This window comes from Gordionus sp. m RMFG-2023, chromosome 4 (genome assembly GCF_954871325.1).
Source record: "Gordionus sp. m RMFG-2023 chromosome 4, tfGorSpeb1-WG-v2, whole genome shotgun sequence".
NCBI classification, from domain to species: domain Eukaryota; kingdom Metazoa; phylum Nematomorpha; class Gordioida; order Chordodea; family Parachordodidae; genus Gordionus; species Gordionus sp. m RMFG-2023.
The window spans coordinates 13,133,083-13,158,506 of NC_088778.1; the positions used below are offsets into that span (position 1 = coordinate 13,133,083).

A 25,424-nucleotide genomic window follows, 5' to 3' on the forward strand; every position below is an offset into this window, starting at 1 on the left:
TTCCTAATCTTTTTTCTCTAATTTTAAGCAAGGTCACAATAAATATTGCTTTTCTTATTTTCATTCTTTAAAAAAGATTTCCAAATTACCTCCAGTCATAACTTGATTAATGATTAGTAGGAAAGTTGTTATTTCAGAATTGTATATAGGGTAGTTTAAAACGTGCAAGTCCATAAAAATAATTAATATGTATTGTTTGTGGAAATGAAATACGATGTATGAATATATGTAAATGATATACACTATTCTATTATATATAGCAATAGAATACAATTCATTTGTTAATTTTTTTTAATGTTAATATTCAAATTTAAATAATAATAATTTAATATATATATAATTAAACAGCATTCTAAAAATTATACACGCCGCGCTGCCGCCTTAAAGATCTCAATCCGCGGTTGTTCCGGCGTGAATAAAAATGCCGGCGGAGGTCTACTCACATATAAAATAAGGATCAAGGATTTAAGCGAGCTTGTGTTTTTAAACATGCTGGTTATAACACTTTTATTTTTTATTATTTTTAAAAAAAATTGTATTGTTTGTAAAAAACTTGTGCCATTTGAAACAATCATTTGGAATTCATTTTTTTTATTATCAGAAATGAAAAATATTTATATATTTGAAGTCATCAATGATGTGAATATCGATTTATTATATGTTTTGGAATAAAATTGACATAACCATATTTATTATTTTAAAAATATATATATATATTTAAACAATAATTTGGAATTCATTTTTATTCCATATAAGTAAAAATTGGCGTGAAATTAAATACATTTATGACATTTAAAAAATAATGCATTTTAAAAAATTGAACATTAAAATTTTGATTTTATTGGTATTTTATTTATATTAGAAAATAAACATAATTGAAGTTTTGAAAAAAGCAAGCAAACTTTGGAGGAAAAGATCTACCCCTATATTTTATTTATAAGATTTATTTAAAAATTATTAGTTATGGTTAAGCTGTATTGTCTTGTTCTTGTTGGTTAACTTCTTGGTAAGGTTTGTAAGGTCTAAATGCAGCTATGCGGGTATATAATTCTGATAGTGTCAAATTTATTGTAAGTCTCTTAATATTTTATTTGCAATATTCGATTTATAATTTATTATATATATATACTGGTCTTTGGTCTCTTTTTTTAATTCTATGTTCGAATAACAAACCACCCATTTCTAATATATTATTCCTTTTCTTTTATTGTTGGTAAATATAATATTTTATTTTATAGCAAAAATATGTATATACTTGTCTTTGGTTACCTTCAGAGCAATTTAATTTGTCGCCTAATTGTACATCCTTCCCCTTTTTAGCTGTATTAAATATAGGATAATCTTTAGTTTTAAGTATTGAATAAAAAATGCATATAAACTATTTTCAAAATAATCGGCATCGGCGGATCTAGGGTGAAGGTTTTGGGAGTCTTAAATCATAACCTCTCCCTTAAAAAGGTTTTTCTAAAAACTCTCAAATTTGAAAGGGAGAAAAATTTGAATTTATATAAAGATTCCATGTCAATTCAGCGAAAATTTTATCGCGAAACACTTTTTCGCGAAACTTTTATCGCGAATGTCGTTTATCGCGAATGGATTTTATAGCGAAACTTTTATCGCGAATCCATAATAGCGAATACTATTCCGCGAATGCAATATCGCGAAACAAATATCGCGAATTTTTTATAGCGAAACCTTTATCGCGAAACCTTTATAGCGAAGACATTACCGCGAATACAATATAGCGAAACAAATATCGCGAATTTTTTATAGCGAAACTTTTATCGCAAAACCTTTAATGCGAATACATTACCGCGAAACTTTTATCGCGAATCAATAATCGCGAAAATTTTATAGCGAAACTTTTATCGCGAAACATTTTAAGCGAATACATTACCGCGAAACTTTTATCGCGAATCAATAATCGCGAAAATTTTATAGCGAAACCTTTATCGCGAAACCTTTAAAGCGAATACATTACCGCGAAACTTTAATCGCGAAAATTTTATAGCGAAATTATTATCGCGAAACCCAAATCGCGAAGACAATGTAGCGACAATTATTTCGCGAAACATATATCGCGAAGATATTATAGAGAATTTAATATCGCGGTAATTGCTAATAATGACTAATTTATTTTGAATCATTTTTTTATAATTATATTATTTGAATAATATTTTTTTAATTCACATAGTTTGTAATTTTCTTATAACCTTAAAAATTTTTTACAATGATTAATTAACTTAGACTGGTTTATGAAATTTGTTATTGAAATACACTTTTTTCGCTATCCTATCCTTTCCTTCGAAGTTCTTATTTTATAATAATCGCGCACAAGGAACTCAGCTTTATCAATATATTAATCATTGAGTTTATTAGTTAAATCTTGATATTTATTGGCGAAATTGATATCTGGGTAGCATTCCTATTTATTGTCTGATGACTTAATATTTATAAATTTATCAATCAATTTTGGCCAGGGTTAGCAAGTCAGTCAAATGACTAGATTTTGACGGGTCAATTGAACGGGAGAATATTTGACCTGGTCAAGTGGTCATATATTCTATAAGATCTGAATATAAAAATATGTTTGAAAAAGAAAAAACAATATAAATACATGTGAAATGTAATCACAATGCTTATTGAGTTCCTAATATTAAGGAGAGCATTTTAATCATAGTGAATTTAATGAAGTATGTAATATAATAAAAGAATTAGGCATACAAGGTGGTGATCAAAATATTTCAAGCTATATCATAAATTTCAGAAATAAAAGCGGCTTGTTTAATAGAAAATCATGGGGATAGCAGTAACTTTCATAAGAAACAATCAGATTTCAAACTCAAGCAGTGGAATTAGCTTTGACCACCATGGCCATTAAGAGAAGTGACATTACTAACAATTTCTTGATCTACTTTTTCTTCAGAAAGAAATTGGTCTATTTGTGTCAATAATCTTACTAAAACAGAAATCGATTGAAGATTTAGACAAAAAGAAAATTGATTAAAAAATATTAAAGAAAATGATGATATTCAATATAAAATAATATTTATTTGATTTTAACTATATTTGATCGGTCAAATGCACAACCGTGGTTTTGGCAGTCACTATTCTTAAACAGTGTAGATGAATAAAGTCTACAACATTACTGATTAGAATATCAATTTTGAATGGCAATTCAAAAATAAATTACATCTAAGTGAAATAAGGGATTTCCCCAATTTAAAATATTTATTAATTTTATTATTTTCAATCTTTATAGATATCTTTTTATCTTTTCTGTTTATTTGAAGGGGGGGGGGGAGGGGGCGTGATAAAATTTTTAGTTTAATAACTCGGCATTAATTTAAATATAATATTTTGATATGGGTTCTTATTGAATCTTAAATAATTTTAAAATATAATAAAAAAAATAGCTACACTAAAAATTAACAAATAATTAATGACATATTTGATAAAATATAACTATTTTTAAAAAAAAGTATTGCCGAAATTTAAAAAAAAAAATTTTCCCGTCTGGCTGGTGCCATTCCTTTGGTTATAAATTATAAATATTTTCGCCATTCTTTCCTCTTTATTTCGGAGTCTTATAAAATATGTTATCAAGCAAAAATAAGGAGATCTTATCCTTTAAAAATTATTTGTTCCGCCTGGATAAAGTAGTCTCAGATACTAATTATTATAGATGTATCAATCAGGATATTTTTAAATGTCCCGTACGACTCACAAAAAAAAATGGTAAGATAAAAGATAATAATGAAATACACAATCATCCAGAAAATCCAATCGAAATGGAAACCAAGAAAATAATCAATTCAATTAAAAATGAAGCTTTGAATAATACTATGGAAACTCCAAACTTTATTGTGGCGAAACACGTATCTCAATTAAGTGATTCTATATCAATGGCACTACCATCACCGAATCTTATGAAACGTATAATTCACCGAACGCGGAGTTCAAACAGTTTTGCACCTCCGAATCCTAGCAGCCTTATTGAGCTGGTAATTCCGCATGAATATTCAATTACGGATAAATATGAGGATTTCATACTTCATGATGATGGTCCGGTAAGATTTTCTATAAATTTTTTGAACAAATATAACTAAATCCTTCATTTTTGTTGCGATAAGCTGCCCGATAAGAAACACTTTATTATAATTGCTTATTTATTTATCATGTGTGTCAGGTTCCCGACCGTGTTATCATATTTGGAACAAGAAAAAATTTGGACTTCTTAGCTTCATGCGAACATTGGCTTTCTGATGGTACATTTAAATCGTCGCCACCTTTATTTATGCAAATTTATACAATTCATGGGATTAGAAATAATAATGTTTTACCTCTCATATATATATTGACCAATAGAAAGGATTATGAAACTTATAAAAGAATATTTACTATTATAGGTGACAACTTAATATCAACTCCAAAAAAAATTATGACGGATTTTGAAATGGCCAGTGTAAAAGCTTTCAATGAAGTGTTTCCCAATTCGCAACACAAATGTTGCTATTTCCATTTTGGCCAATCCTTTTGGCGAAACATTCAAAAATATCCAGAAATATCGCATAAATATAAAACAGATGTAGAATTTAATATACAACTTAGAATGATGGTTTGTTTGGCGTTTGTGCCACCCTTAAATGTAGTTGAAACATTTGAATTACTAATAAACTCCGAATTTTATTCTAATAATCAATTGTTACTTCAGCCTCTAATTGAAACTTTTGAAAAAGCTTATATTGGTAAAACGTTTGGAAGAGGCAGACTACCTGCTTTGTTTAATATTGAACTCTGGAATTGTTACCAATCAACACTGAACGGGGAAGCGAAAACCAACAACGCGGTTGAAGGGTGGCATAGATGCTTCAGTTCCCTCCTAACAAGTTACCATCCAAACATGTGGAAATTTATATCAAGTTATCTATATATAAAATGATTTAAAAAGTATAAAGATTTACTAATAAACTATATAATTTTACCTAGGCTTAAAAAAACAACAAGGGTTGACAGAGTTAAAAATTGCTCAATATAATTCTGGTGAAACACCCTCTACCCCGAGAAAAAAATATCGAAATCTACATGCGAGAATAGTAACAATTGTTTCTGACTTCGAAAATCGATCAAGATTAGATTATCTTAAAGGAATCGCTATTAATATAACATTGAATGTTTAATTTTTTAAATTCTTATCTACAATAATAAAAATTTTGTTTGTTTTTATATAATAGTCTCAAAATTTTTATATTTTCATTATTTTTTTGTGACAAAAATATAGGATACTTTGGTATAAAATTTAGCTGGTTACTTAAGACTCATTCATCAAGATATAGATTTTATGAGGGTATTTACAAATTCTTTTATATGTGTGGGACACATTCTTTATCTACCACATCAATCCCACGATTAATATTTCAAAAATAACTACCTTTCGTCATGCATTATAAAATTATTTTAAAATTCATATTCCTAGCCCTTGAGTCATATAGTTGTTTCCCCTTACAAATATGATCATTTTTGAAGCAACATTATTAGAAAAGTACTATTAAAATAATACTCAAGTATTACACTAAAGGGCAAAGTTTAAAACGAGGATTACATTTTCCTTTTATTTATTAAAGCATATAAATTTATATCGGGGTGTTTTTGTCAGATTTTTTTTCCATGGTTATTTTTAACCAGTCTTTGTTCAAATCAGTGATTCTTTTAAAAATTTACACTTCAGTTATATATTTAACAAACAAACCTATTGGTTTAGACGATATGTTATGACAATGCTCTACTTTCATATTCAATAAAAAAAAATTATTTTTTAAATAAATGATATCAACCCTCTCAAAACTTTTAACCTCCTGCCAAATATAAATAATTTTAAAAAAAAATACCTTTCACCACTTTCCAATTTTTCAAATAATGATAATTATTTCATAACTAACTATCCCCCCTCTAATTTCAATGATGCTCCTCTAATGAGTTCGCAGTTCAAGTTACGATATTGACCTTGCTATAAAAATTTGGGAAAAAATTGGTTGTATTAATTTTGTTATATAGCTTTAAAATTCCTTAAGGTTATTAATTATTTAAATATTGGAATTTGGTTAAATTTTTTTAATATACTATATTTTCATTTGATTTGATAACAATGTAAATGAGCTTGGGTGGCTTCATGTCATGTCATGAATAATAAAATTAAAATACATCATTTTTTTTTGGTTATATTTTTTAAAAATTATTTTCTAAATTTTTTTTATTAATAGCTCAACCTATTCGCGGCTTGATGAAAATAATTAGCTATCCTAATTGATTTTACCATAACCAATCCATCTCATTTTGATATAACATTTTCCAAAGTTGCCGCAAGTTATGTCATCTGTCGGAAAAGTTTCCAAGCTTAATTTTCTTTTGTATAAAATATCGAGTTAGCCTTTTATCTTTATCCTCATATTTTGAAATAAGGAAAAAAGTTGATTTTATAAATAATGATAATTTCATTTAATTTTTTTATTATAATTGCTTTCTTTAGATTCTTTGTTCAATCTAAATTTGATAATTTTTAAAATTCTAATAACTTTTGGTTCATACTCAGGGTTGCCAGGTCAAAATTTTCAAATTGAGGGAGATGTGGGAGAAACATGAAAATTGCGGTAGAAATATAAAAATTACTAAAAAAATTTTTTTTGCTGGCGGCCTTCGGCCGGGATTTTGAATTGATTTAATTATCCGCCTATTATTTTTTATAATTAGTTATATAAATACAAAGTCGGTAACTATTTTTCAAAATACAATAAAATCTTGATTTATTAAATTATATTAATTTATAAAAAAAACCAACGATCTTTTTTAAATATAAAAAACGATTTTAATTTTACAATTAAAAATATATTTTAAGCGAATGTCCCTCAAAACGACCGCAATTGGAAATCTACCGTGTGGGTGTATAACATTATAGGGATAGGCGCTTAATTATCAAGTATCACGTTTAAATACATAATAAGGTACTCCAAAATAAGATATAATACAGATGCAACTACAGTTGCGGCAATTGTACTTATCTTGTAGTACAACATTCACAGAGATACTTATCATCACAATGTTGGTAGAATCTTTTTTTCCATAATAACGACTCTAATATAAATGAAAATTATACTTGTAGAACAAAAATGAGCAAGGCTATCGTTTTAAGACCTAAATCCAGGAGGTCAATTTTTGACGATTTGAAAGATGGGCATATATATGCAATTCTAACAGATGCATCTAAAGTTTACCTTGATCTTCCGCTATTTCAACAAAATTAAGGTCATTTCAATAAAACTATTAAATTTTTTCCCCTCAAATAGTGAAAAATCCAAAGACATAGCTAACCATATAATATCAGATTCGAGATGATCAATAAATTGCATGTCAGCTTTCTGATCTGTTAATGCCTCAGTGAATTTGGAAAAAACAGTGTATTTACAGAAGCGAGTCTACACAATGTTGGTTGCGATATGTTACTAATATCGGCCATCGATAGAATTTTAAAATTTTATAAACCTTTAAAAAATATTTCTTATAATGAATGGCACAGGTATATTTAGGAATGATTTCACATGTAGAATGTGCAGTTGCAATCGGAAGAATCTTAACAAAGATTCACAAAATTATGCTGCAGATGTGTCCATCTTTACAGTTAAAAATTGACAATAAATTTTATGGCGCCCTTGCTAAAACATAATTATATTTTATTTGAGATTTAAATAATAGAACTAAATGTTTATCGTCGTGAGATTATAATATTCCTGGCATGACATATTATACATTATTTAACCATTAGCTCGTTCTCTAATGTTGTTAAATCCGATTTCTCTCCTTTTTTCCAGGCAGTCCTCTTCAGGCTAAAAATGCGCTCGGATGAGTAGAATGAGGTAAGGAGAAGTTTTGGCGAATCATAAAAAATAGAGAGAATTAAAATCTTTTCAAATAAGACATCAATGTCTTTCGGTATTTTTAATATATTTATTAAATTACAAAAACCTTAATTGATGGTTTCTGTTCCAAGGTCATAATATTTATACAATTGTAAATAGAGTTATTAAAATCAAATTTTGATTGTAAATATTCTAAAATTGTCTGAATAAAAATATCTGCATTATTTAAATATGTATTAATTAGAGTATTATTTGAACATTTTAATATAATATTTTTAGCAATAGCGCCATAAAATTTATTTTCAATTTTTAAATATAGAGATGAACAGAGCTGTAGCATAATTTTGTGAATCATTTTTAATAAAGAATATTCTGATTGCAACTGAATATTAACTGCATGCAGTAGATTTCCTACATGTGAAAAGAATACCAAATATACTTCTGCCATTTCATATTAGAAAATTTTTTTCAAATTTTAGGACAGCCTTTAAAATCTTTATTTAAGAAGTATTTTTTTAAGGGTTTGTAAAATTTTAAAATTCTATCGATGGCAGGTATTAATGACAACCACCTGATAGGTATATATCGCAACAACTCACACCATTTTAAGTCAGACCACTTCACCAACTCTTTTAATTCATTAACTCTTTTAGTTGAACTAAATTCGTTAAAATATTTCATCACAATTATTTCGACATCCACAGACAGTACATTCATTGCCTTTTTGCAAGAACTATGTAGTATATATGGCATATACAGCCAATTGGTAATAATTCATTTGTGCTGCCTCAATTCGGTAACTTTAGTTTTGCCCAAAATTTACAGAGGCATTATCAGCGCAGAAAGCTGGCATGCAAATCATTGATAACCTTGAATCAGCTATATTTACCCTTATGTGGCTAGCTACATCGTTAGATTTTTCACTATTTGAGGACTTTTTTTTAACAGTTTTATTGAAATGTTCTTATTCTTGTTGAAATTGCAAAGGATCGAGGGAAATGTTTTAATATTTCCATTATTAGATACATTTGTTAGAATTGCATATGGATGCCCATCTTTCAAATCGTCTAGAATTGACCTCTAGGATTCAGGTACCAAAACATTGTGATAGCCTTGCTCATTTTTATTGCCACAAGTAAGGTTTGCACTTATATTGGAGTCGTTAAATATCATGAGAAAAAGATTCTACCCACATTGTAATGATATATATAGAGCTCTGTGAATGTTGAACTACATAATAGATGTATACGATTTCCTCAAATATAGTTTCATTTTGAGAATATTTTTGTATTGCAATCGATGTTGATATACTCCCCTGTACTGACTAATATTAATGAAATAATGTTGATTTATTATTGGATAAAAATAAAACAGGATAGAAAGAAATTTACAAACTAGACATGTTTTTCGAATAAATATTTAAAATTTAATTTAAAAATATAAAAATAATCAATTAATGTCTCAAAATTATTATTTACATATTAAAAACGTTTAAAATACTTTTTTTTAAAAATCGCGGGAGAAATTAAATTGCGGTAGATTTTTGCGGGAGATTTCCAATTGCCGTAGTTTTGCGGGAGAGAGATATTTGCGTGTAAACTAAAAAATTGCGGGAGTCCCGCTGATGGGGAGAGACATGGCAACCCTGTTCATACTTAAAGGTTGCTACTGTCTATTTCTCTTATTAAAATTAGTTTTTGTTTATTGACTAGAAAAACGGATTGATGGAATAGTAAGTACTAATCTGGCATTTCTATGGTATGAGCTCACCCAAAAATATTTGTTTTTTTTCGCATGTTGCCAATCGTGGCAATTTTATCTTATTTTGTCGAAAAACTATCTAATGAATTGAAGAATCAATGTAATAAATTTCAATTATTGATTTAAGTTCCAGATTAAATGCTTCCAGAAATTTGGTTGGTTTTACGCTTTAATGGGAGATATAGATTTTATTTCTCTTATAGTACGATTACCTTTTTGTGTGTGAAAATAATGACTGAAGAATTAATAAATATTAGCGCAAACCAGCTATTTTCCATTCTATCAATAATGCCTAATTAGGCAATTTTTCTTATTTTGCTAATAAACTTTTTCTTTATACTGTCTCTTAAACGAATTAAATTATAATTAATACGGAACATCGATAAAATTTTCTGAATAAATTATTTCCGTCGCTTAAATCATAGATTTGCCAAAATTTTGTTACTAATAGTTTTTTCCTTTTACGAGCTACTATACTCGTTTAAATACTCAATTGGTACAAACAAGAAATAATGATATAATTTACAATTAGTTCGTAGAACTATTCAGCCGCCAAATTTAACGGCGCTGATATTAAAATATATAAATCTTGTTTATTCCTCTGTGATACACAAGTTGAAGCATATAAAGAAGTTATTCAGAATTATCAAACTATTATGGTAATTATAGATATAAATAGCTTAAACCTTTGATTTTGAATGATACGATCAAGTTAGAATATTTAGAAAGAATTAAATAAAAATGTAAATATAAGCCTAAAAAATATCTAAAAATTTATTTTTAATTCTACATTCAAATGCTGGCTCAGAAATGAGTTTAATGAATATGATTAGGCGAAAAAATTTTTCTTCGGTCTCATTTGATTTATTAGAGGCCGAATTAATGGTAAAGCAGAATTTTGACATGAATTGCGAAGAGTCAAAATTTATTTCATATATAATAAACTTTTAAATAAAATAAATTCCTTCCGATAAATATGTAGATTTGGATCTAATTTTTATATATTTTGACTTTATATTCAAATTCAAAATTTGTAAATTATAATTTGAAAAAAAGTATTCACCAATATTAATATATAAAAGGATTGCAGTTGTGGCGCTTTCCCGCTTTTTATCCTTTAGTCATTAAAAATCCCACCTCACTCTTAGAATATGGGAGGTATGGCCGGGCCTAAAAATTTTTGCAATTTACAAAATGAATGAGAAAATTGAATAATACACCTATTTAATATAATTAAAATATAGCCACTTTTTATAATTATTTTTTATTATCCTTCATTTATATATTCCTCTCAAAATTTAGAAAATGTTTTTATCAACCCCCCCCACCCTTGTCGTGGTAAAATATGTAAAAGTAAATAAATAAACACTTAACCCATTTTGCCCTGATTTCCCGATATTGGAATATCTTTATTTTCTTGATTTGGATTTTCTATTTATTTTCAAAAAACCCTGATTTTTTTAATTCCATTTTATTAGAAAAAATGAGTAAAAGTGCTTATAAATTGAGTAGAAGCGTTTAGCGATGTTTTCACAAATACGCTATATTGAACTGGTATTATTTTAAAAAATGATGAAAACTATTTTACGTTTTTTAATTTTTTTTTATATTGTTTAGTTTGACTTGTGAAATCAGCAAAAATAAAAAACTAAAATAATTGAAGATCTAATGATTTATTTCCAAAATTTATTCTTCATAAATATTACAAATTTATGTAATCTAGAATATTTTGAATTTTTTTTTTGATTAATCATAACTTTGCAGTTATTTCTATTTATTAAAATGCGAATAGAAGAAAAAGGAAAGGTCATAATATTCAAATGAATTAGTTACTATTATATCAAAGTTATATCGATGTGCATTATCTCAAAATTGTAATTAGGAGGCATTAATTATCAGTAAAATTTTCTATAATTAAAATAATCTGAGAAAATCAATAAAAAATTCTTAGCTTTCAGTATATTTTTTTTATCTAGATTAGAAATAAAGTATTACTTTAAATGACATAAAGCACACTTTTAAATTTTATGTTGGGGGGGGGGGGTTAACTTATTCTGCTAAAAACTTAACCCAAAATGTCCGCTCCATACTTACAACCATGAGTGTGTGAGACCAGGAAGACTAATATATTTTCTATCACATCAGATAGAGGTTACATGCTTATTAAATAAACAATACGTAATAAAATATTCTTAAAACATTAGCGTTTATGATTTAAGAAACTTCAGTTGGTAAATTGATATTGAATATATCGATTTCACTTAAAATGAATTCACAATTTTCGCGGTCATGCGCTCGTTATAATAATTTCGCGCAAATACATTCGCGGTAGAAAATTCGCTATAAATGGTTCGCGATTAAAGTTTCGCTATAACGAGTTCGCGATCAAAGTTTCGCTAAAATGTATTCGCGGTTTAGGTTTCGCGGAAATAAATTCGCGATAATGAGTTCGCGATCAAAGTTTCGCCAAAATGTATTCGCTATAAAGTATTCGCGGTTAAAGTTTCGCGAAAATAAATTCGCTATAAAGAGTTCGCGATAAAAGTTTCGCTAAAATGTATTCGCTATAAAGTATTCGCGGTTACGGTTTCGTGGAAATAAATTCGCTATAACGAGTTCGCGATCAAAGTTTCGCTATAATGTATTCGCTATAAAGTATTCGCGGTCATGGTTTCGCGGAAATAAATTCGCGATAATAAGTTCGCGATATTGTCTTCGCTATAAAAGTTTCGCGGAAAAAAATTCGCGGAATTGGTTTCGCGATATTGCCTTCGCTATAAAATTCCTTCGCGATAAACGACATTCGCGATAAACGACATTCGCGATAAACGACATTCGCGATAAACGACATTCGCGATAAACGACATTCGCGATAAAAGTTTCGCGAAAAAGTGTTTCGCGATAAAAGTTTCGCTGAATTGACCTGATACGCACTTAATCGACTTTATTGCTGGAAGCATTTTTTTCTTCTAATTTCATTGGCAAGTTCCATTTAACGCCAAAATTCATATGCAAAGATAAACATCACTATCACTCCATTATTTAATTTAGCATTATCACTTTGTATCATCCTGCTAGGAAGATTCACCTAAGTGCCAAATAACTAGACCCAGATATGGGAGACTCTTTAATTATTTGAACAAAAAAACCCCATCTTTGTGCATATTTTAGGTCAACTTTTAAACGCCATTAATACTACCAACTTGAAACCTAATTTACTTTCTAATTTGCATTAGTTTCAGTTTTAATGTAAAATTATTGATAATTTAAAATTTTCCATCGATATTAAAATAGAAGGGTTAGGAAAGAAGTTCTTATTAAAATTATTTCTCCACGGTCGATCTGACTGCCCCATCCCACTAAGTAATATGGCCTTGAGGTTATTGGTTTGGAAAAAATTACAAATACTAATTGGTAATCTTAATTATTTTTACATTGTTTAAAAAAAAAATAAAAGTTGAATGTTGTGATGATTAGGGTTTAAAAAAAATATGAACCTTGGTAACTCCCAGGGAACATTAAGATATCTTAATTTTTGAAAAAATAAAATTATAAAGATTCGATTTGCTCTTTTTAATTACATACAAAGCTTCATTATGATCGATTCTGAAATAAAGACTCTTTTCGATAGCGGTTAGATTCGCCAAATTCCACATTTTTTATATATGAAAACGGCTTGAATAATCAATGTATTCTTTTATTCTAATATAAAATAGGGGTATTAATGTGGCGTGGTTTTACTCTCGATCAATTCATGAACCAGTGCTATTCAAATAGATTGGACCTAGGGAAAGGTAAACAAATGCCCGTTCATTATGGCGATAAAAAAATAAATTTCGTGACTATATCTTCACCTGTTGCCACGCAGATTCCTCAAGGTTTGTAAAATTTAAATATTTTGGTTTTAAAAAAATCTCAACATTTTTGTGGTGGGCAAATATAAGGGCTTGCGACTTGTATATCTAATATGTAACATTGCCTAATCCTAACTACATCACATTAGGCCTTCATCAAACTGTTTATGGGGCATTTAAAAAAATGCCATTGCCTTATTTATGAAAGCCATATTCACATGTCCTTTTATTTTAGGTCTCCAAATATTTGTTTGTAAGGATGTTCATTAATACAAGTTACATTCGATGTATTTTAAAATACAAGGTATATAACGATCTTCAAATAAAAGGATTTTAGTTTGTAAATTTAAAATAAACATATTAGCCGTGGGCTCTGCTTACGCTTACAAAATGGCTCAAAATAATCAATGCGTTGTGTGCTATTTTGGGGATGGTACCGCTAGCGAGGGAGATGCGTTTGTGGGATTCAATTTCGCTATTACCTTAAAATGCCCCGTCATTTTTATATGGTACAACACGATTAACATAATCACTTTATAAAAATATGGAATTTTAAAATTTTCCCTCGTATTACTTAAAAGACAGTGTTGCTACCGATACATTTTTGCAAATCGATCCAGTTTTTAGTAATAAAATTATAAAAAAAAATGGTTGTAGGGAATAAAATAAATCAAAAATTTATGAATAATATTTTATTTATATAGCAAATATTCTATATTCATATTTAAAAATTATCATATTTATTTTTAATGATCTAATATTAATATCATTTGATGATAAAACTATCCATTATTTTGATGCATTGGACCGGTGATTTTTCAATACTCGATATTTAAAAAAAATATGATCAGACTGATGAAAATTGGTATATGCTGACGTAAAACATAGTTTATAAGTTATTAAAAAAAATACCTTTTTTAGACTTTTTCATAAAAAACAAATTATTAAGCCGAAATAACGCGTATGCCATATCTACACATGTTAAAGACCAATATTCCGGTGACGGAATAATATCTAGATGCATGGGTATGGGTATTCCTTCTATACGAGTGGATGGAAACGACACGTTGGCCGTATATTTTGCTTGTCAAATGGCTCGCGATCATGCTCTTAAATATATGGAACCCGTTTTTATCGAAGCCATGACTTATAGGTATAAATATGCCCCTCTCTAAATATGATCCTGAGCAACCGAATCGATTGCTAAAATATTCGATTTGTTTTAAAAAATATTATTACTATTCCTAGAGAATGCAATTTGAATTATTCGAAAACAATATATTTGATGTTAATGTCAATCTAGGAAAATAATTCCCTGGAAAAAATTTTCCGTTTTTTAAGATATTAAATATTACAAAATTAATAAAATAGGAGAGAAAATTCCCTATAAATATATCCACGAAATAAAGATCCTCAAATAAAATATTTAAAAATTTTGAGATAATCAATTCCGGTAAATTATTTTCTAAGAATTATTATTGGGGGATTTGGAAATGGTAGCTTACTAGATTTAAGTGTAAGTATTTTATGTATAATCTTTTTTACAATTAAAAATACAAAAATATTATTAAAGGAAAACTAATAATATTAAACCGAATTTTTATGCTTATTAAAAAAGGTTTCTATATGAAAATTTATAATTCGTTTTGACGACTATTCACTATAGTACCGAGAAATTTTCCTAAAAATTTTTTAAAAATAAAATAAGCGGAGAATTTTAGCGCGCTTTTTTAAGTACTAATCTCAGACCCATCTAAAAACAGTTTTTTTGAATATTCAAAAACTCATCACAATTAGAAACAAATAATCGTTGTTTTTGCTTAAGATGCCCATTTTCAGAATTTTTTGTCGTATTTTGTTACCGATCAAAAAATGTTTAAATGATATCATGTGATTTCTTAGCTAGTTAATTGGTACAATTTATTTTTTTGGCCCATCTTGGGTTTTTAAAATTATATAGTTATCCTGGCTTTGCTACGGAATTATTTATATTTTAACATTATTTAAATTAGTGATCTGCATCGGGCCTAATTTTTCAAACCCGGTCCGAAATTTTTTTTAAAAAATTTTGCCGGCCCGTCCGAATTAAAAATTTTTTTTTAAAAAATTTACCGATAAAAATTAATTTTTATAATTACTCAAAATAAATGATATATGTTTTATGGCGTCTAGTTTCTATAAATAAAATCTATTTTTATTTTACATTTAAAATTCAACATAAAATTGATAAATTTATATATATTAAAAAAAATTTCCAAAGCCCGACCCGACCCGGCTCAAATTTTTTAAAAAAAAATTCGGCCCGGCCCAGTCCGAACCCGATTTCTTTTTAAAAAAAAATAGGCCCGACTACTTTTACAGATCTCTAATTTAAATACCATAATATTCGATGGAAGCGAGGAGGCAACCGTTTAGTATAACGGTTCGGTTCGTTCCGGTTTTTAGTTTAAAATTTTATAAAGGTTTTGTTCCATTTCGGTTTTTAAAAAAAAAATCATATCGGTTCGGTTCGGTTTATAATTTATAACGGTTCTTTTCGGTTTGTTCCGGTTTTTATAAATTTAATTTAAAAAAAATATTTGTATAATTAAAAATGTTTGAAAAATATATAATAATACTATTAAAAAAAAGAACGGAGATGGTGTGACGCAGGGAAACAAAAATGAAAAAGGGACGTAAGCGTTGTCTATGATAGCTCTTTGGCTAGAAGGCTACCATAGAAACTGATATAATTAGCTTTGTGAATCGCTATGGATAATCGTTGACGAAGAAAAAAACCCTCTCGGGGTTCTTCTGAGAGTTTGCTGATTTGTGATCCTAATTTTTTGAAAAATGCTAAGGCGAGTTTGCCGAAGGTGCCAAGAGTGGTTGATATGATTGGGATGAAGCAATGATCGTTTATTATTTTTGTGTATTTAGAAATTTTAAGTTGTTCCTTCTGGTCAAGGATGTTGATGGCGTGGTTGGATGGGGCCAAGGGGTCAATACAGGAATAGTCCCATACCAAAAGTTGGCCTCTCCTCCATGGGATTTGAGAGATCCCATCAGGACGTTTACCGTCAGATCTAAAAAGACCCTGTGGTTCTAACGTGGAAGGAATTTGGGCGGATTTCAGAGCATGTTGGATGATTGTATTACATTGCTTGTGTCTGATGAATCGTCCATTGCAGGAGCGACAATGTAAACTATGTCTACCCTTCGAGTCAACTGGCGAGTTGCACCCTGAGCAGATGTGGGGGTATGTATATATTAATTTTAGAGAAAAATCTTTTTAGTTTATAATTTCTTATTTAATTTATCCATGATAATCTAATAGATATTTTTATTAAATTTAGGAAATATAAATTAGACAAATTAGTTTTTTTTTATTTCATAAATAAATAAGATAAAAACAAACATGCGTAAATACAATAATCAATAAAATAATATGTATACTATACTATTTAGGTTTAAAAAGAGAATTCGAACGGATAACTAAAATATTTTCTAATATTTCAGGATTTAATTTAGTTCTCTGCGCAGAGAGTATAAACTTAAGGCTTGAAAATGCTCTTTCTACGGAGACCTGCGTAGCTGGAACTGCTAGCACAGTTATAGCTAACTTATAAAGTTCTGGCCTGAATTTAAAAAAAACAATGATTATAAATAAAAAATTATTATATCATTAAAATATTGCTGACTATTTTATTTATTGTCATTTAAATTCTATGGTCCAAGTTTTTATAATAAGATAAAAAATAAACCATATGATATAAAAATGAATGTAAAAGGTACTTGATTTCTACTAGATGTTATTTATTAATAATAGAATTGTATAATTTTTTCCTAATTATTAACAGGTATTATTCTAAAAGCTTATTAATATCTTATATATAAATTTGTTAATTTAGTCAAGAATAATTATTTCTGATTTTAAGATATCTTATCTAATTAACAGATAAATTGTCTAATCTCTTATAAATTAAGTATTTAAAGAAAAAACAACAAACCTGGTATTATTTGATACATAATGTTGATAATATAAAAATATTTAATTTGATATATAATGTTGATAATATAGAAATATTTAATTTGAAAAGAAATCACCAATTTTCCCAAGGAAAATTAAAATTTTAAATTTAGGTTAATAATTTAAAATTAATTATTTTTAAAACCGAACCGGTTCAAAATATTTATAACGGTTCGGTTCGCTCTTAATATTTTCTTCATAACGATTCGGTTAAGGTTACGGTTCATTCCGGTTTTGCGGTTCGGTTCGAACCCCTGATTTAAAACGACTAAATATCAACTCACTTTATTTTAATAATTTATAATCGAAATACAAGAGTTGGTCATCACAGTACTTCGGATGATAGTTCCGCATATAGAAGTAAGGAAGAAGTCGACTATTGGAATACTGAACAAAATCCAGTTCAAAGATTGAAAAAATACATGACTAATCAAGGATTTTGGAACGATAATCTTGAAGCGAAGTTGCAGAAGACGTCTAGATCACAAGTTGGTACTATTATTTTTCTTCAATTATTGCTAATTTCATATTTAATAAAAATTAAATAGATATTGGAGGCTTTCAACAATGCTGAAAAAGAATTGAAACCACCTATTGACGAAATGTTTACTGATGTATATGATAAGTTGCCTTTAAACTTGATAAAACAAAAAGAAGATCTACATAGGCATCTTAAAATATATGGCAAACACTATCCTTTAGACAAGTATGCCTAACAAAATTTAAAAAATTGGTATCGACAATTAAGAATTGCTCAAAATAGATTCGTATTATTTCTAAAATGATTTTTTATCTTATTTATTCTACATGAAAAAAAAATATTTATATATTTTATACTATTATATTTTTTTATAGTTTTAAAAAAATTATTAACAAAGTTTTTTTTAAATTTAACTAAAAGAAACACGCTGTATAAAATTTTATTTTTATGATAAGAAATATTTAATATAACAATAAAATAGTTATACAGTATTAAATTTAATGGTATTTATTAACGATATATTTAAAAGGTATTGAATCTTCCCTATTCTTTTTAAACATTCTTGAAGTATTAAATACATACTTGTTTGGTACACTGTAAGAGAGCCTATTAATTTCAGATAATTTTAACTAAAAAAAGCCGTGTTAAAAATTGATTCAAAAATATACGAGAAATCGTCTGAAATTTATAGGGATACCCTGCTTCATATTTAGCGCCTTTTAAAACCCAACCTAGCCTTGCCAACTTTAAAAACGATTTTAATATCAAAATACGACACCTTGCGAGATAAACATTATTTATTTCTATTTTTCACTTTCTAATTATTTTGAATATAATTTTATTAAAACATTTATAATTAAATTAAATAAATTAGAATAATTAATTTATATAAATTTATTATTAAAAAGTAAATAAATTAGCAACATATTAATAATTTTTACCTACCGAATTTGCAGCTTAATATATACAGCCCATTTAAAATAAACTGCTAGTACAATATCACTACCCATTGCCTAAAATCGTATAAGCTGTTAAACATAAAAACAGGTCTTGTTAGGAAAAAGCCTTATGGACTCTATAATCATTTTCTAAAAAGTGAAAAGCTACATTATATAAGGAAACTAATCTACAAGCAAATCTTTAATTTATTTTGTTCTTTATAATATTTATACAGCTTTATAGGACTTGACTCAACTAAAAAAATATTTATTTTGTTTAATGTTCTTAAATATTCATCAAGCCCAGCCAAAAATAATTCGTCCTGACCAGCCCGATCTCGAACGAAACTTTTTTGTCCCGAAAAGCCCGACCCAAAATAAAAGTTATTTGTCCGCCCAGCCCAGTCCGAATTTATTTAAATATAGAAAAACTTATTTTTTTTTATTGTAAAAAAACATTCTACAAATAAAAAAGTATTAGGGCTTTGTTTCTTGTAAGAATTAAAAATTTTATTTGACATGATGTAATTATATCATAAAAATTTAAGCCCACGACCCAGCTCAACCCAAATTATTTTTAAAAAAATAGACCCTGCCTGGGCTGTTATTTATAGATCTTTAATTGTTTTTATCTCGAGCGCTTCATATGAATAAACTTAAAAATTTCTAAAATTACTTTAATACATATTTTGTGAAAATTTAAAATCAATAAATATTCTCAAAATTATTAAATGTAGCACCTTTTGATTATTAAAAATAAAATTTGTAGCCAATGCCATTAATATTAACCTAGGTTATATTACCAAGAGTGAGATGCAAAGATTTTTATTAATTATTGCTTATGATAAAAGTAGAATAAAAAATAAAAAAAAGAATTTATATGAATAAAATAAAAATTCTATAACTGTTCAAAACTTAAAATTTTAATATAAATTGGTTTAGACAGATCAGATGAAGGCCTAAGACCTGGCCACTGTCACCTGAGCAAATTCCTTATTTGAGATTATATATGTGTCTCCTCATCCTTCCCCAACAACAGAATTAGCAACCTGCTTACTCTAACAGACTAAAAAAAATAAAAAACCAACATTTTAATATTCACGCCAATTACAACTTCTACCAACGGATAGTTTGCTCCTTTCACCTTTAGTCTTTTAAAATAATTCACAAAATTAAATTACAAAAACTTGAACTAAAGAATTCTTATCCCTTAAGCCAAAATATACAAGCAAACTTTAAATTTATCGATTGTTCCTTTTTAGAAACCCAATTATGTTTTTCTTAAAATTATTTTAATTCGAAATTTTTTTATTATAAAAAACAACTCAATTTTTTTTACTAAATGTCGAGTACACTACAATACAAATGATGGTAAACGTATTGTGATTTGTTTAAATTTTCAATTTATTACCCCACTTTATTATAAAAAAAATAATATAAATATTGAATAAAAGTCGACGCGAAAACATAGCATTAAAATTATTTAAGCACTAATTTACAAATATTTTGGTAAAAACATTAATTTAATTCAGAGTAATTGCATTCATTTTATAAAGGCTTTCAGCATATCGTGAGCCGAGCTAGTTATATATGGCTTTTCTGATATAATTTTTAATGCTTTATTAACTTTTTCCATATCTTCAGGATTTGGCTTGACAAATTTTTTGTCTTCACTCTAAATAATTTTATAAATAGATTGAAACTTTTAAAATAACTTAAACTAATTGGCATAAATATTAATGTGAATCCTGCTCCACAATTGATCGTAAGCCTTAAATATTTATTTAATATCATCTAATATATATAATCTCCATAATCGATATATTTTGGTAAACATCAGATCCGAACCCAGGATACTCCACATCAAAGGCAAGCGCTTTGTAGCTGTGCATGCCATTTTTAACTTTTTATTTATCTCATTCAAAAAAGCAACTAGATTATAATTTAATGCCTATAAAATAAAATTATTGGATTTTTTAATATAGCGATTTAAATGAAGAGTTTTTCATTTCAGCTATTTCAACCAAGTTTTAGAATTTTGATCAGCAATTTGGAAAGCTGGACAAAGTAAACATTTGCTGGAACCTTCAGAAAAAGATTTCAAAAAAATACCTTTTGATTATTGAACAAGTTAACTTAAACAGTAATGAGATAGCCCTGAGTTGCTGATGGAGAGTAAAGTATATATTTAGTACTTTCAGCTTATTTGTAAATATTATTAAATAAAGCATTTGTATTAAAATAAAATATGTTAACAAAGTATATATTTACTACTTTCAACTAAGCAGATGTTAGTATTTTGTGATTCATTTCGGTTCATTTTTATTTTGCAATATACTATGAAAACGATAAGTTTGTCAAAAAAATATTTTACTTTTAAACTAAATATTTGATTATTCATTATTAATATTTTAAAAACGAAAATATTTTTAAAATAAAAAAAAACTAAAAGAGCAGTTTTTTTATTTAGAACCACGGTTTGAACCGATTTTTTATTTTATAATCGTGGTCCAATCAGTGTTCAGCGGTCAGATTTTTATTTTATCATTAAATTATTTTTTATTGTATTTTTTTGTCGTGTATAAAAGACAGAAAAAAGTGAATTTTATAAAGGATAATCTTTTTGAATAAAATTATTAGCTTCCTAAAATATTTGTTTTCTGTTATAAAAGGTAGAAAACAAGATGTATTTTTTAAAATAAATACAAGAGTGGCATAGCTTGCAATAGAAGAAAAAATTTCTTAAGTTGTATAGTATGTGGTAGTGAAACATGGGCAATGAAAGTGGCACACGAAGTTAAATTGGAAACGGAGATGAAAATGGTTAGATGAGTGCGAAGTATTTCTAAGAGAGAGAAATAGGCAAGGAATTGCTAAACAAGATTGGAATAGAAGCGATTGGAGTGGTGATGAGAAGAAATAGACCGTGTTTTGAAGTAAGGGGATCAAGGCCTAAAGGAAGACCAAGCTGTGGATGAAAGTGATAACGTATGATACGAGAAAAATTGTTCTTACAAATAGCGATGCTCAGGACAGTGAAAAAGGGTGGATGAGAGAGGAAATTGGTTTATCCTGTAAACCGCCATTAAACGTAGAAGAAAGTACGATTAGCGTAGTTGAATGGATTATCATTAGAAAAAAATATATTTTCATCACCTCTTTGTACATGAAACTAGCATTTATAATATGGAAATAAGAATGTCTTGGCGGACAAAAAATCTTAATTGTGCATAACGATGGTTTTTACAAATTACTATGCACTACCAGGGTTGCGATCTCTCCTCACATCAGCGGGAGACTCCCGCAATTTTTTAGTTTACATGCTGACATCTCACTCCCGCAATTTTAATTTCTCCCGCACAATTTTGTTTTAGCATTTTATCGTTTTTAATATATATAAATAATAATTTTGAGACAGTAATTGATTATTTTTAAATTAAATTTTAAATATTTATTCGAAAAACATGTCTAGTTTGTAAATTTCTTTCTATCCTGTTATTTTTCATATTTTATCATTTTCAGTGTGTTTGTGTATAACATTATGAGACTAGACGATTAATTATCACGTTCAGATTAAATTAAATAAATAATATTATACTCATTTCAATGATACTGATAGTTCAATCACGTTATTAATAATACAGATGCAACTACAGTTGCGGAAATCGTATACACCTATCATGTAGTTCAACATTCACAGAGCTATCTATCATCACAATGTGGGTCTAATCTTTTCCCCATAATATTTAACGACTACGATATAAGTACAAACTTTACTTGTGGTAGAACAAAAATTATCAAGGCTATCAAAAATGTTTTAGGACCTGAATTCAAGAGGTCAATTCTAAACGATTTAAAAGGTCGATATTACATGTCAGCCTACGCTGATAATGCCTCTGTGAATTTTGGCAAAAACTAAAGTATATTTACCGAATTGAGGCAGCACAATAATTACTTAATACCAATTGGCTGCATATGCCATATACTACAAAATTCTTACAAGAAGGCAATGAATGTATTATCTGTGGATGTCGAAATAATTATGCTGAAATGTTTTAATGAATTTAGTTCATCAACTAAAAGAGTTAATGAATTAAAAGAGTTGGTGGAGTGGTCTGACTTGGAATGGTGTGAGTTGTTGCGACATGTCCCTATCAGGTGGTTATCATCAATACCTGCCATCGATAAAATTTTAAAATTTTACAAACCTTTAAAAAAATACTTCTTAAATATAAATTATAAAAGCTGTCCTAAAATTTTGAAAAATTTTTTCGAGGATGAAATGGCAGAAGCATATTTAGGAATGGTTTCACGTGTAGGAAATATACATGCTATTAATATTCATTTGCAATTAGAAGAATCTTAATTAATAAAGATTCACAAAATTATGCTGCGGCCGTGTTCATCTTTACAGTTAAAAATTGTTAATAAATTATGGCGCTATTGCTAAAAATTTTATACTAAAATGTTCAAATAATACTCTAATTAATGTATTTTTAAATAGCAAATATTTTTATTAAGATAATTTTAGAATATTTGAAATCAAAATTTGATTTTAATAACTCTATTTACAAATGTATAAATATTATGACCTTGGAACAGAAACCATCAATTGATGGTTTTTATAATTTAATAAATATATTAAAAATACCGAAAGACATTGATGTCTTATTTGAGGAGATTGTAATTCTCTCTATTTTTTATGATTCGCCAAAATACTTAAAGTTAGATGGTCTAAGCAGAGGAGTAATGGGTAGAATTTTTTCGTAATAACAATAAATCCCCATGCTTGAAAAAAAATGCGAGTATGTCTTCTCCTTACCTCATTCTAATGCCTCACCAGAGCGCATTTTTAGCCTGATGAGGACTGCCTGGAAAAAGGAGAGAAATCGGATTGCTTTAACAACATTAGAGGCTGAGCTAATGGTTAAACAAAATTATAATATGTCATGCCAGCAATTTTATAAATATCTCAATAACGATGGTAAACGTTTAGTTTCATTATTTAAATCTCAAATAAAATATAATTATTATTTATAACTCTATTTAATTTTACAAATAATAATTTTCAAAATAGGTAATTATTTTATTTTGAAAAATAGTTATTAACTTTGTATTTATATAAAGTAATTATAAAAAATAATAGGGATAACTAATCAATTCAAAATTCTGGCCGAAGGCCTGCAAATTTTTTTTTTAGCTATTTTTATATTTCCCGCAATTTTAAAATTTTGACCTGGCAACCCTGTGCACTACCCTTAGTGGACCTGTTTTGATGGTCCTACACATACTAAAAAAAGTAATAAATTTTTGTTTATCCAGAATTATTTAATTATATAAAAGTTTATAATAATAATTTATATTATATACAGTATTCAATTAAAATACTAAAGATATTTCTAATCAAAGTTTTAAGAATATAATACAATTTATTTGTATCAGGCCTTAGACCAATTCTTAAAAATAATAGGGTCTGAATCTGTCAAATCCAACCATTTTTTCCAAATGTAGGGATATCGGATCAGACTTGAATTTATGGTATTATATAATGCCATGGTAGAAAGAAATACCATGTATGAAGAGGTAGCCACATTTTTGTTCAATTTCTTTATTATATGAATAAGATAAATTGATGCTTAAAAAACATGAAAGTTTTTTTTAACAGCAGGGTAGTAACAAAATTACTTAAATTTGTTTTGAAAATGTTTAAATTAGTAAACCTTAAGAAAACCAGAATGAGAAAGTAGAGACGATATCAGTTGATTTTCATTATATTTGGCAGAATTTTGAAATATCGCTTTCATCAAATCATCTAAAATTAAATTAAGACAAGTTTAAAGAAATGTTATTTAAAAAATATTGATATAAATTTTTTAAATAACCAATATGACCCTATTTTATCGCTAAACAATCGACTGAACCTATTTTTAATAATATCATAGGCAAAATGTAGATAGGAAATAGATTATAATCAAAATTATCAGAAATCATAAAAAAATATTCTGATTATAGTATTAGCATTGTATCATATTCATAAATAATTTTTTTATCCATTAAAAATCGGTGCAATATCTAGTTAAATTAATAAAATTAGTTTACAAATTTAAATATAAATATAAAAACGTATATAACTTGTGCATTCAGTGCTTTCATTGCTGTTCATATTTTTGTCAGTTATAATCTAGTGATTGAAAATGTAAAATAATATCGTAATATGATAAAGAAAACAGGTATAAATAATATAATGAAGTCCAATACAATTGTCAGGTTATGACGGTAAATCAATACAAGTGATAGGTATAGCCAGAGTTGTTAAGGACTGGCGCTCCAGGAGCGCTGCTACACTTTTTCAAAAACACCTAGAGCTCCGCCACTCCAAAATCAGGAACGGTTACTAACTTCGGGCTGGAGTGGAGAAACGCCGCTCCATCGCTCTTTTAAATTTAATGTATTAATTAAAAAAAAATTTAA

At 27.6% G+C, this 25,424-nt stretch overlaps 2 protein-coding genes across 2 annotated transcripts in view; one reads left to right on the forward strand and one right to left on the reverse strand.

Annotated features, from left to right (window-relative positions):
• Nucleotides 1-738: 738 nt before the first annotated feature.
• LOC135928962 (uncharacterized) overlaps nt 739-25,424 on the reverse strand; it is a 39,403-nt gene continuing 14,717 nt past the window's right edge. Inside the window, exons 2-4 of the mRNA XM_065465422.1 lie at nt 1,256-1,320; nt 1,130-1,201; nt 739-1,078 (exon numbers count right to left, since the gene is read on the reverse strand). Coding sequence (XP_065321494.1) covers nt 968-1,078; nt 1,130-1,201; nt 1,256-1,320 — 248 coding nt within the window. The 3' untranslated portion in view covers nt 739-967. The remainder of the gene's footprint in view (nt 1,079-1,129; nt 1,202-1,255; nt 1,321-25,424) is intronic.
• On the forward strand, nt 13,268-18,417 carry LOC135928059 (2-oxoisovalerate dehydrogenase subunit alpha, mitochondrial-like). Its single transcript, XM_065464388.1, has 6 exons — nt 13,268-13,304; nt 13,388-13,549; nt 13,890-14,034; nt 14,475-14,678; nt 17,851-18,022; nt 18,083-18,417. Exons 1-6 carry the CDS (start codon nt 13,268-13,270, stop codon nt 18,248-18,250), a joined length of 888 nt encoding a protein of 295 aa, XP_065320460.1. The 3' UTR covers nt 18,251-18,417.

Coding starts and splice junctions, on each gene's coding strand:
- LOC135928059 (XM_065464388.1), top strand. CDS start 13,268: ATGATCGATTCTGAAATAAAGACTCTTTTCGATAGCG. Junction 13,305..13,387: donor AAAGACTCTTTTCGATAGCG/GTTAGATTCGCC, acceptor AATATAAAATAG/GGGTATTAATGTGGCGTGGT. Junction 13,550..13,889: donor TGCCACGCAGATTCCTCAAG/GTTTGTAAAATT, acceptor TAAACATATTAG/CCGTGGGCTCTGCTTACGCT.